Source organism: Eubalaena glacialis, chromosome 3 (genome assembly GCF_028564815.1).
Source record: "Eubalaena glacialis isolate mEubGla1 chromosome 3, mEubGla1.1.hap2.+ XY, whole genome shotgun sequence".
Taxonomy (NCBI): Eukaryota; Metazoa; Chordata; class Mammalia; order Artiodactyla; family Balaenidae; genus Eubalaena; species Eubalaena glacialis.
The window spans coordinates 126,029,227-126,042,222 of NC_083718.1; the positions used below are offsets into that span (position 1 = coordinate 126,029,227).

At 35.6% G+C, this 12,996-nt stretch overlaps 1 protein-coding gene across 3 annotated transcripts in view; it reads left to right on the forward strand.

Annotated features, from left to right (window-relative positions):
- The first annotated feature begins 783 nt into the window (after positions 1–783).
- Positions 784–12,996, forward strand: part of ADGRL4 (adhesion G protein-coupled receptor L4) — a 125,472-nt gene continuing 113,259 nt past the window's right edge. For all 3 annotated transcript variants that reach the window (XM_061183969.1, XM_061183970.1, XM_061183971.1), the window contains exons 1-2: positions 784–1,193; positions 2,541–2,690. In XM_061183969.1, coding sequence (XP_061039952.1) covers positions 1,172–1,193; positions 2,541–2,690 — 172 coding nt within the window. In that variant the 5' untranslated portion in view covers positions 784–1,171. The remainder of the gene's footprint in view (positions 1,194–2,540; positions 2,691–12,996) is intronic.

A 12,996-nucleotide genomic window follows, 5' to 3' on the forward strand; every position in this document is an offset into this window, starting at 1 on the left:
GGTGTGCCCAACTGTTTTTAAGTGGAATGACTTGTGTCAGTGACACAAACATCCGTTATTTCTTTTCTTTAAATCAGCTTTATTGAGGTATAATTTCCATGTGATAAAAGGCACAATTTTAAGAGATGAGTTCTGCCAAATGCATGCATTTAGGTAACCAGCCTCCCAATCAAAATGAATAGTATTCCCATTACCCCACGTTTTCCTCTGTGTCTCTCTGCAGTGAATCCTCACTCCCCACTCCAACCTCAAGTAACCACTGGTCTGCTTTCCGTCTTATAGATCAGCCTTGCCTGCCAGTTATTTTTAATTTTTACACTAAAAATGTTTCCGTGTTTCAACCTGAACGATCCGTATCTATGTAATCAACTCATATGTAGTAACATGAAAGGAAAGCTATACACGATGCACCAGGTGTTCTGGGGAGGGGGCTGGTGAGGAGAGGGGTAAATTTTAGTTGAAAGTGGAAAACAGCATCTTGTACTTCATAGCCATTTAATTCTCGACACTTGGCTTTTCTGTTTGCTTGTTTTTTACTCGGTCATTTTAGACACGATCCTAACCTGTAGGCTCTGTAGGCAGGACAGAGTATCTTTATTCTACACTCTGGAACCCTGCGTCCCCACAAGGTGTGGCCTCAGTGCTGGAAACCAAGGCCCTGTTGTTTGGATCCAAGTTTCCAGCCTAATTCTGGGCCCAGAGTTCCTTAGGGAAACGCGTTAGTGAAGAAAAAAAAAAGAAAAGCTGTGTCCCGGAATTGAGGTTGTAGGAAGGACCCCTGATAGGCAGTTCGGTAGGTTCTCTCGGGGCGGGAGACGCTCCACGGGACTCTGGAACGCATTGTCTTTGAGGGCGGCACCCTGAACGCTGCCCGCGGGAAGGGGACAAAATCCCCCCGAGGGGTGCGCGGAGCGCAGCGGGCTGGCAGCCCCGAGGCCGGGGGTGAGGTCAGGGTGGCTTGGGGGCCGGGCCCGGACGTGGCCTGCAGACTCAGCGCTGGACGCGCGCACTCACACAAAAGAGGCCGGAAAGTGGCGGGAGGAAGCGGGCGCGTCACGGGGGCCGCAGCCGGGAGCCTGGCGCGCCCGCCCCGCCGCGTCCCAGGTACACGGCCCGCTCGCCCCGCCGCTCCGCCACCGCCACCGCCACCGCCACGACCGCGGCGCCGCCAATGAGACTCCTCCCGCTCCTAGGTGAGTGCCCGCGCCCCGGTCGCCCGGGCTGCCCCGGGCCAGCACCTGTAGGGAATAGGCTATTTCCAAGGTGGAACTCACATGCCAAGTGCATTTGGCCAAGACTCCAGGGGGAATTGACACAGTCCTTCTCAGGATGTTTTTCTCCTTGGCCTTTCAACTCTGGAGTTCGATATTCAGTACTCAGGGACCAAGTCATCTTTTTATTCCTGCTGACAAAGTCCTCAAAGTCCCAGACTTTGACCTTTCTTCTCATCTTCCCCCAAGACATTTGGGAAATCCAAACCATTAACACTTGTGGGAAGTTTCCTGGCCTTTCAAGGGGACTGCTGGCCCAGACTTTGGGTTCCTTTAAAATACCATTTCGATGATACTGTGCAGAAAGATAACAAATCACATCTTTGAAGCCGAATTAATTCTGGTTTAGGCTGTATATACAGCCCTATGTGAGGCTGGGATTTAGAAATGAATGTTTAAGAATCTCTTGTTACCAGATAAGGACAACTTATCTCGGATGACTGTTTTCAGAGTTATGACTTGTATGATTCATAACTGTCCATCCCAAGCGGGTTTGTCTTGAGAAGGCCTAGGACAACAATAAAAAAGGAACGTCCTACCCTTTTCCTTATCTTTTCCTAACAGCGCACAAAATACCGTTGCCAACTTTGTTTTCAAAAACTCTGACATAAAGGCTTGTTCTCGCTTATGCTACATGTTATTGGTCATGTTTGTCTGGTGTTCCAGTTCTGGAAGATCGATCTTTGACCAGTATGTTGAGTTGATTTTTTTCCCCTCTAATGTGAGAAAATGTAAAAGAAACTTTATTATGGAAAAGGCAGAATTTTAAAAGATAATTAGAACACAGAAAAAATATAATAATTGCATTTGTCCTCCTGAATGGTGTGATATGTTGCTCTTCACCTTAAAATAACACAGATTTGAAAAGACACAAATACTCAGTTCACCTTGATTTCTTTCTGCACAGAATCATTCCCAGGGGAGGGATATTACTTTACAATCATGCAGCTACCTTTAAAAGTATCTCATCTCAAGGTGAAGGGTCCAGTGATGTAAGAATGCTGTTTTCTTTATAAAGCCATGTTGCTTACTACATTTTAGCTTGGTTGAGGTTTACTTGATAAACACTGAAACTGAAGAAAAGCGTTACATTTTTTACTCACTTGCTCATGTCCTGTTATTTACCTAAATTCTCCTTTGGGAAATTCTCATAATGCATTTATCTAAATGGAAAGAAAGAAGGATAGTAATGTATATATCGTCTAACTCAACAGTGGGAGAAGGTTTTTCTTTTTCTTTTTGAAAAGGTGTATTCTCTATTTTCTTTAGTGGGTTTTTCCACTTTGCTGAATTGTTGCTACACTCAGAATTGTACCAGGACACCTTGTCTCCCAAATGCAAAATGTGAAATACGGAATGGAGCTGAAGGCTGCTATTGCAACATTGGATTTTCAGGAAATGGTGTCACAATTTGTGAAGGTAAACAATCTTTATTACCTCTTTTGGAGTATATTGTAAGATTAAATTTTGATATGATTGCTTTTTTCTTATTGAGAGGTTAAGTTGTCTTACTTTATACTGTTTGGTTTCATGCTATTGATTAAAAAGCTTAATTAACGAAACGATAAGTTTAAACTTCCCAGGTCAAAATTTATACTTGATTATGGACTTGTGATGACTCCATGCATATCTTATTTTGGGTAAAGATTGCCCTTGAACTTAAGCTGGAAAACTAGGTTCTGAGAGCAGAGTCAATACCTTCAGGAACAAAAGAACAGAGAATTCATGAAGTCCAGGCTATACCCATATGTGTTGCCCTCAGATACCTTCCTTAGTACTTGCCTATCTAAATTTGAGAATACCATTAAGAGACTCGACGTTTTCTCCTGCATACCCTGGATATATACCCTGGAGAAAGAGAGAGAGAGAGAGAAAGAAAATTTTGAAATATATTCTTTTCTGAAAAAGTAGATCCCATTTATGGAACTTTAGGCCAGAGCAAGAATGCCAGGAAAGTTCCTTCTAGGCTACAATTTAGCCCATTGACTTGATGAACAGAACACTATCCCATAATCAAATTTAAGTGATTTCTTGTCTGTGGTCTCCATCACCACCATGCCTCTTCTTTCCTCAAGCTTCACCCAGTCTTTATTCTCTCTTTCATTTTTAGTAGAATCTAGTTTAACTAGGTCAATAGAACAACATTCTGTGTAGGAGAGAGCGAGAAAAAAAAAGTTCCAAGCTATGTAAATTAGTTTTAAAATATGATTAAATGGCAGTTTCAGACTCGAACTGTGTGGTATTACACTCCTAAATGTATTTAAGATAACATGGACTTTTTCTAATTAAGCCAGGATATTGTACATTGTTAATATTGCATGTGTTTGCTTATAGCATAAACAAGTTGCGTCTCATGATTCAATTTGATAGGCTCTTAAAAAAGATTAAATACGCAGTATATAGTAAGACCAGACCTCATCATAATTAGTTTAATGCTTAAAAATTTGGAGCAAAGCTACAGTTGCTTAATGGTGCATTAGATCAGGCATCTCTGCTTGTACATACAGCCGGGATCTGTAATTTACTATTCTACAAGCACTACAAAATTCTTTCCATAAATAATCTTAGATTTTTATTGTGTATTTAATTGAATGGCATTATGGCAAGTTGATAGTTGAGTGACCTTCAAAATATGGCATCAAACATATTAGTGCGCTTTTCCACTAATCATTACAAATTGTACCAGAGTACTTCATAAGCAGTGTTGCCTTTTTGTTATTTAGATACTTTTCAAGTGTCATGATTACCATCATTAACATCAATAATTTTTCACAATTTGGACCTTCAGCAGCCAAGCAGTTCATAATCATGTTTTTAATGATTTTTTTAAAAAACACATCTTCCATTATCCAATGCAATTGTTTTTCCGCCTGCTGTTTAGTAAATATTCAGCTGAAGGGCAGAAAATATTTTCTGTTGAAAATAAAAATATTTCAAGAGCTTTGGCCCTGAAATTTCTTTTCATACAGAACACAGTTTGTAATGGGAATTTTTTTTCTTTTCAAGTTCTTCTTAAATTCCCTTATTTAAAGAATGGTACATATACACTTGTGTTAATATTCAGTATCTGAGGTTTATAATATCCTCTTAAAACTGTTCAAACAGTGGTTTTCATCTTTTTCACATTTTATTAATCCACTGACAAATTTGGGACACTTTTTTCAGTAAATATATTTAATATGATTTTTGGAATCAAAACACTGTGTTTTCAACTGCTGACTCGTCTAGGTTATATTTTGGGTTTGAAGAATCTTGTTGGCTTTTTTCATCTCTAAAGAGATTCCCCATCTTTCCTTATCTTTCTCTAAGATTGTTAGTAGGTCTCTAAGAAATCATTGGACAGAATTTTTGTTACAGAAGATGCCTGCTTTTTGAGGAGTGAAAATTGTTGTTTTTTGGCATCATGAACATCATCTTCATCATCTTCATAAAATCTGGCTCCCTCCAAGGCATGCCAAATAAATGTCATGATAATAACCCAACCTTACTAAATGTATTCTGTTCCAAGAGCTAGTTTTGAACAAGTTATTTAGACTTTGGATTACGTGGTCCCACAGAAACAAGTTTTAATAGTAGTGAATTTATTTCACTTAATTATCTTTTTATTGAACAAGTATTTGTTGAGCACTTTCATCATCATCATTATCATTATCACGATCATCATCAGGATAGTTAAGATGTATTGTTCACTTAGTCCAAGATATTAATTAGCATAACATCTTCATCCGTTATTATTCCCATTTTATCTATAAGGAAATAGAGTGTTAAAAAGGTTAAGTGAAAATCTCAAGTGACACAACAAATAAGTAGTGGAGACAAGATTTGAGCCCAAGTCTGTCTAATTCCAGTGCCTGTATTATTACTCACTGTGTTTGACCATAAGGCCTCTGCTTAACAGATACTGCTATGCCCTTGGGTTAAAATAATCAATAAGAAATTGACCTTGATTTCTAATATATCTGAGGACAGTTACAGAACTATGTTAATAATTTGATACAATGTTATAAAAGGTATTAAAAGAGGTAAGTTTGAGATGTGCAGTCAACAGCAAGGAAGCTTTCCAAGTGGAGGTGACATTTATGCTCAGAATTGAGAATAAATAGGTTTTATTAAGACCAACAAAGTGACAGAGAGAAGTCAGGCAAAAGGAATCAGCAGTAACAAAGGCCTAGAAGTTGAACATGTGTGTGTTTTTTTTAAGGAGCTCCAAGTATTTCACGCTGGATATATATCACAGGTATCTTAGTTGAGCGGTCAATGGCAATTAAGTCAAGATGTCAAAGGTATGGACCTTATTCTGTTAACAAAAGAAAGCCTTTGGCAGGTATTAAGTAGCTGAGTTACATGATAGATTGTATGTATTAGAAAGATGACTCCATTAGGTAGAGTAAGAACGGATTAGCAAGGGTCAACTCACAAAGGCCATTTACCCAACCTGTGAAACCAATAGTACAGTTCATTATACTTTATGCTCCATCTACCCAATGTACTTTAATCTTCATATCAAGCAGTTGAAATAAAAACTACAGATGCTGTATTTTACTTACAAACAGTATTATTGCTGGTTATAACTAGCTTCTGTTGAACTCCACACTACAGCCTTTTGCATATGAGAGAAGCAGGACTCTGAAAGCTTAAGTGAGTTTCCCAGTGTCCCAGGCTAAAGTGATAAAGGTAGAACTCAAACCCTGGAATCTCAGCCTTCTCTAAATTACCAAAAATGTTAGCGTATTACCAGTCGCCTGACATAATTAGTTTAGTACAGATTTTTAAACCAAAATTGGTGTAACAGTATCATTTTAATAGGAATTTATTTATTACCACTTTATTGAGGTATTAATGGGAATTTATTAAACACTTATCTTTATGCTGACATGTAAGTGTATTTTAAGATAGGAGGTGAAAAAGTGTGGAGAAATTTTGGGGTACATTTAAAGGCTTTTGAAATTGTTGATGATGTTTAACTATAAAATGTAGGTTATTTTAGTTTTTTAAACATATATTACTATTGCCATTCCTTATGGTTCTCAGTACATTTTTGGCTACCTTCTAGTGCACAGTAGTTACAAATATAGGAAGTTAAAGATCCCTCCTCCCCCAGGTAATTATGAAAGTGTTAAAAAAGGGAAGGAAGGTTAGAATGGCTGAAAGAATCTTTGGCTACACCTAAAACACATATATATTGCTTGAGTTGGAATAAACTGAGCTGTGAGAAGCAAGAAGCAGGAACCAGGGGAAGGATGCAGTGCAGTGCATGTTTGGGTGTAAGGATGGGGGGGTGGTGAGAAAATAGTCTCCCTACTCTCATATCAGCTCATTAAGTGGGGCTGTTTTTTGGGAAGTTTCATGGAACAAGAATGGGTAGGAAGAAAACAACTCCCCAGGTAAGGAGAGGAAGGGTCAGGAAGGACGTAATTGACTACCAGTACGCATGTATAAAAATCTTTTCAGAGGTTGAGACATGCCTATTATGAACAACATCACAAGCACTTTACAGAAAATAATGAAGTCTTGGTGCCTGACTCAGGGAGACATACTGTATGATTAAAAAGTAGTCTTTCATTATTATCTAATAACCATATGTATACTTGTAAAATTCAACTGGAAGAATATCATAATAAACTAGAGAGCAGTATGAGGCTGGTAAAGGTAAAGAGAACAGTGTCACAATAGCTATCTAAAGAGCAGAATGTGGGAGAAATATTAATTAAAATAGTCCACTAGCATGAATCAGCCCAGGATAAAATAAAAGTGCTGAGGACATGTGATTGCTTCTATAACAATTTTTTCTTTAGTAATAAAGAGGATGCTCATCAAAATGGGCAAACCAATAGTCATCAGAACAGACGCAAAGCATACAAAATGTATATGTCGTGAATATACACATCAGTTAACACAATTAGATATACTATCTAAACTATGTCCTACAAATAATAACCGTAGCTGTAAATATTTAATGAAATGATAATATCCGTAATAGAAATGTGAACAGAAAAATAACTCTTACATACTCTTCTTTCCATCACATCTCAATGATATTTCATATTTAATAATGACATACATATAGTCAAAGCTATATAACATACATATACCTTTTCACTTTTATGAGGTATAGTCACATTCTGTATGTGAATGATTTTTCAGAACAAACATGCCAGAATAACAAACTAATTGGTGTCACACATTTCTCACTCAATTAAATATCATTGTCTAAGATGGTTTAATTATGAAAATGATGCTATCAGTGCTTAAAATTTTATTAGAACTCTTACTTTATAATTTATATGTGTAATATAATAAATTAAATTTAAATAAATTATTTAAGTATATATATATTTTTTCCTATCCTCAATGACAGTGAGATTTTGAGAGTGGATTTAATCTTTAGAAACAACTAAGAGAAACTTTTAACCAAATCTGATGGGTGAAGTGGAAGATTAATTGCCAAAATGGTTTTAAGAAAATGGTGTGTGGTTATAAAGTAATATGAGATGAAATGCTTTTCATGAGTAGCATGGAACAGAGACAGTTTTTTAAGTTTTGAAATGTTTTGATATTGCATATAATAGCGAGATCACTAGAATAAATGTACTGACTTTCAAGTTGTTAATTCTCATTGGGATGCTTACGTTCTGTTATTTGTTTAAAGATAGTTGTATTATTTTCATGCATTCATTTCATAAGCATTATCTGTTCATCATGAATCCAATTCCAAAGGGCATTGTTAATATCTCTAGCTCTAAAAGTAACAAAGATAAACCCAACACATTGTTGAACTAGATTCTAAGTGTATACCAGCTTACTTAGAAATATTTTCGTTAATACAAATATTTTATGAAATAAACCTTACAATGTAGGACAAAAATATCATAAAATGTATCAGTGCATCTTGGGGAACAGGTCAAGCATTTTCTTATATGATAAACATCATCATTACCTTTTTTTTTTTTTTGATAAATGATCTACATGCATTATTTAATTTATTAATAATAAAAATTATGAATTGTTAATAGGTATTAAGTATACTCTATGTGTCAGACTCTGCTGAATATTTTACAAAATGTATTTAATTTGATCTTCATCAGAAATCTGAGACAGGTAACCTTGCCCTTCTTATTTTAAAGATGAGGAAACTGAAGCTTAGTCAGGTTCAGTAATTTATATATAGTGACATATATATGACTGGTAGACTGGAAGCTCCGACTTCAACAGTCAAAATTCAGAACATGTACTCTTTTTTTTTTTTTTTTTTGTTTGTTTGTTTGTTTGTTTGTTTTGTTTGTTTTGTTTTTCACACACACTGTATTTTATTTTTACAAGAGATAAATAGACTGAGACATGTTTGGTAATTGCAATCATTGTTGCTTTTGTTGTGGTCATCCATGTACAATGCTTGGTGTCAGTGAATCATTACCTTTTTAAAACATCATCATTACCTTTACTTATTTCAACAATTGGAATATTCATTTTGGCCCTGTCGTTTTTGAAACCTATTCTAGCTTTGAAAATTTAAAATATGGTACCCTTAATAATTTTTTTTTAAACATCTTTATTGGAGTATAATTGCTTTACAATGGTGTGTTAGTTTCTGCTTTATAACAAAGTGAATCAGTTATACATATACATATGTTCCCATATCTCTTCCCTCTTGCATCTCCCTCCCTCCCACCCTCCCTATCCCACCCCTCTAGGTGGTCACAAAGCACCGAGCTGATCTCCCTGTGCTATGCTGCTGCTTCCCACCAGCTATCTATTTTACATTTGGTAGTGTATATATGTCCATGCCACTCTCTCAATAATTTAATTTAATACCAACATTTTATTTCTGTTACCAAAAAAGATGGTCCATCAGTTTAGTTCTGTCATGAACATGGCAAATTAAATAATCTGGTTACCAAAGTTAGTCTATTTATTGAGTGAGACAGTTGGAACAAAAACAAGGAAAGTTAAAGTTTATAATCGTCTTTAAATTGTACTGATATTTAACTTCTGTGGAGTTACATACCCAGAAGATAGAGTGGATCAAAACTTCCTGCATCAGGTCCCTCTAGAAAAGTGATTTTTCACAGCAGCTTCTAAATCTTTTTTGTCTTAAGGCTGCAAATGGGTATCTTTTGAATATTTGTTTTCATTTCTCATCTGGCATCATCAGCTCTCCTAGTAGTTCATCTACAACTTTTCTTATCCTTTTACATTTATTACATTTTGTAGTATTGCAACTTAGGAGTACAGAATTGAGTAGCAGCCAGGGCTAGCATTTTCTTTAATTTTTCCCTTTCTCTCTCTCTTTTTCTCTCTGCCCCCCTCTCTATGTCTTTCTCTCTTTTCTTCTTATTCCAGTCCATAGAAGGAGGTGTCTTCTGGTTTTTAAGTAATATTTAAGGAATATTTGAAGATTTAGAAATCTATGTCTCAATAACATTACATCCACATCTTCCTTCATATGTAATATGTTACTAAAAACTCTTGAGGAAGCAAAATTTTTTTTGTAAAACAAGTGTATTTTTACATACTCCAGAGGAATTTCTTAGGAAAATGAATACTAACACAAACTTGAAAAAGAATGAACTCTAACGTGTTTCTAGATAGCTGTGTATCAACTTTTTTTAAAGTGAGGTGCATATTTCCGTGGGCCTTCTTGTACTGAATGGAAAATGTAACCTGTTTAAAAAGTGATAGTCTAAATTAACCCAAGGCTTACATTCCAGGATGCATGATTTCTGTGAACTTCATCCAAATAAATAAAATACCTTTGCCAATTTCAGAAATTCTTTTCCTTGTAACTAGAAATATGACCTCTTTCATCTGTTGACAAGACGGGTTACACAATAGAGAGAACAAACTCAAGCACAATAATTAAGTAGAACCTCCTCAAAAAATCCACGCTATAAGATTACAAATTCTTTTACCAGATAAAAAGAGAAAAATAAAAGAATAAACCATTATAGAAACCATCTTTAAGCTAGTATTTTATTTATTTATTTATTTTTGATTTCTCAACTTTTTTATTTATCAAAATTGTTATAAAAAAAGCTTCCATATTTTTTCCTAATAAATTGTTTCCAATCCAAGTTGTCACTATAATGGTTCTATGATATTAATAATTTGAGCCCTAATACCCTGCTTAAAATAATCATTTATTTGTCTTATGAATAAGTTCAGGGTTCAAATGCAAAAGTTTTAAAAGGATATACTGTGTAAAACATCTATGTCATCCCTCTGAAGGAAAGAAGGAGGGAAGAAAGGAAGGAAGGAAGCAAGGATGGAAAGAAGGAAAAAACATTGAATTTGCCCTCAGTTTAGCTGCCACTTCCTAAGGGAAGCCCTTCCCAACTCCAGACCCCCAGGCATCACAAATAACTGGCAGTTTGTACATATTGACAATCTTTACCCATTTCACCCACCCTCCACCCCCTGCCTCTGGTAACCACCAGTCTATGTATCTATGAGCTTTTTTTAAAATTCCATATAAAGTGAGATCATACAGGATTTTTCTTTCTCTGTCTGACATATTTTACCTAGCATAACGCCCTCACGGTCCATTCATGCTGTCACAAATGGCAGGATTTGCTTCTTTCTCATGGCTGAATTATATATATATATATATATATATATAAAAATATATATAATTATATATATATATATAAAAATAAATAATTTGGCATATTATGCGAAATGTCCTTTATCCATTTATCCATTGATGAACACAGGGGTTTCCAAGTCTTGGCTGTTGTAAATAATGCTGCAGTGAATACGGGGGTACAGATTTCATTTTGAATTAGAGTTTCTGTTTCCTTCATACAAATAACAAGTAGTGGAATTGCTGGATCATATGATAGTTCTATTTTTAATTTTTTGAGGACCTCCATACTGTTTTCCATAGTGGCTGCACCAATTTACCTTCCTACCAACAGTGCACAAGGCTTCCCTTTTCTCCACACCCTTGCCAACACTTGTTAGTTCCTGTCTTTTTGATATTAGCCATTCTAACCTGTATGAGGTGATATCTCTTTGTGGTTTGATTTGCATTTCTCTGCTGATTAGTGATTTTAGGTGCCTTTTTAATTACCTGCTGGCCATCTCTGTATCTTCTTTGTAAAAATGTCTACTCAGATCCTCTGCCCATTTTTTAGTTGGATTTTTTTTTCTATTTTTTTGCTATGAGTTCTTCATATAATTTGAATACTAACCCCTTATAAGATATATGATTTGTAAAAATTTTCTCCCATTCGGTACGTTGCCTTTTCATTTTGTTGTTGGTTTCCCTTGTTGTGCTTTTTAGTTGGATGTAGCCCCACTTGTTTATTTTTGCTTTTGTTGCCTTTACTTGGATCAACGTCTTTGCATAAGTTCTGGAAACAACTCTTTCATAGTTTCCATGGATCGTTTTTAGGGGAGAGGGTGAGTGAGATGAACTACTAGTGAAAGGAGGGTCAGTGTGTCGAACTATAGCCTCTGTTACTGTAGGTGGCCCCAAGGCCACAACTGATAGTCATTGTCTATCACCCCAAAAGGAAACACTGTACCCATTGAGAAGATACTACTTCTCTCTCTCTATCAGGCCCTGGAGACCACCAATCTGCTTTCTTTCTCTATGGATTTACTTATTCTGGATATTTCAGATAAATGAAATCATACAATGTGTGACCTTTGTGTCTGGCATCTTTCACTTAGCATGATGTTTGTGAGAGTCATCCACACTGTAATATGTATTAGTATTTCATTCCTTAAAAAAATGTTTTTGGCTGTGTAATTGTTTGATATTTAATTGCTCCATTCCTTTTTATGACTGAATTACTATTCCACTGTAGGTATATACCACAATTTGTTTATTCATTCATCCATTGATGGACTTTTGGGTTATTTCCATGATTTTTCTATTGTGAATAGTGCTGCTATAAACATGTGTGTATGTAGGTTTGTTTGAGTGTTTGTTTTCAGTGATTTAGGAGTGGAATTGCTGAGTCATATGGTAATTCTATGTTTATCCCAAAAAACACACCACAAGAAACTTCCTGAAAGTCTGTCCTTGTCTCAGAATCAGCTTTTCAGGGAACATGACCTGGAACAGTATGGACAGTGTCCCATGAGAGCTTATTAGTATTTTATTTTTAAAAAGAAAAGGAAAAAAGAACTTGTGTCATTTGAGTTTTGCTGATCAGCTCCACAGTTTTAAAACTAAAAACTTCTCCATATCTCCTCCCTCTATTTGTATAGCTGATTCACTTTGTTATAAAGCAGAAACTAACACACCATTGTAAAGCAATTATAGTCCAATAACAATGTTAAAAAACTAAAAACTTCTCTTATCTAACTTGACAAGGTCATTTTTTGCAGACTAAGTTTCAGGAATCATTTTTCTAAGTCATCCTGTTTCATGTTTATCTCACTGGACAGTTATGACAATGAATGAGATACAAACTAAGAAGTATCCTGAGATCTTAAAGAAAGGTTTAATATGAATCTATGATTTTGGATTTTCCCAACTAATCTATAATGAAACGTGAAAATGTTTCTTCATGTAGAAGTCTCATTTATTTTTGATTACTTTTTAATCAGTATTATCTACATGGATTCATTGCATATTTAGAATCAGAAAAGTAATATCAGATACCTAATGGCACAGAGCATTAAACAGAAATAGTAAAAATCAACACAGAAATTCTGAGTTCTAATATCAATAATCAAAAACACTTATTCAAATTTCTGTGTTAAATCAATCCTA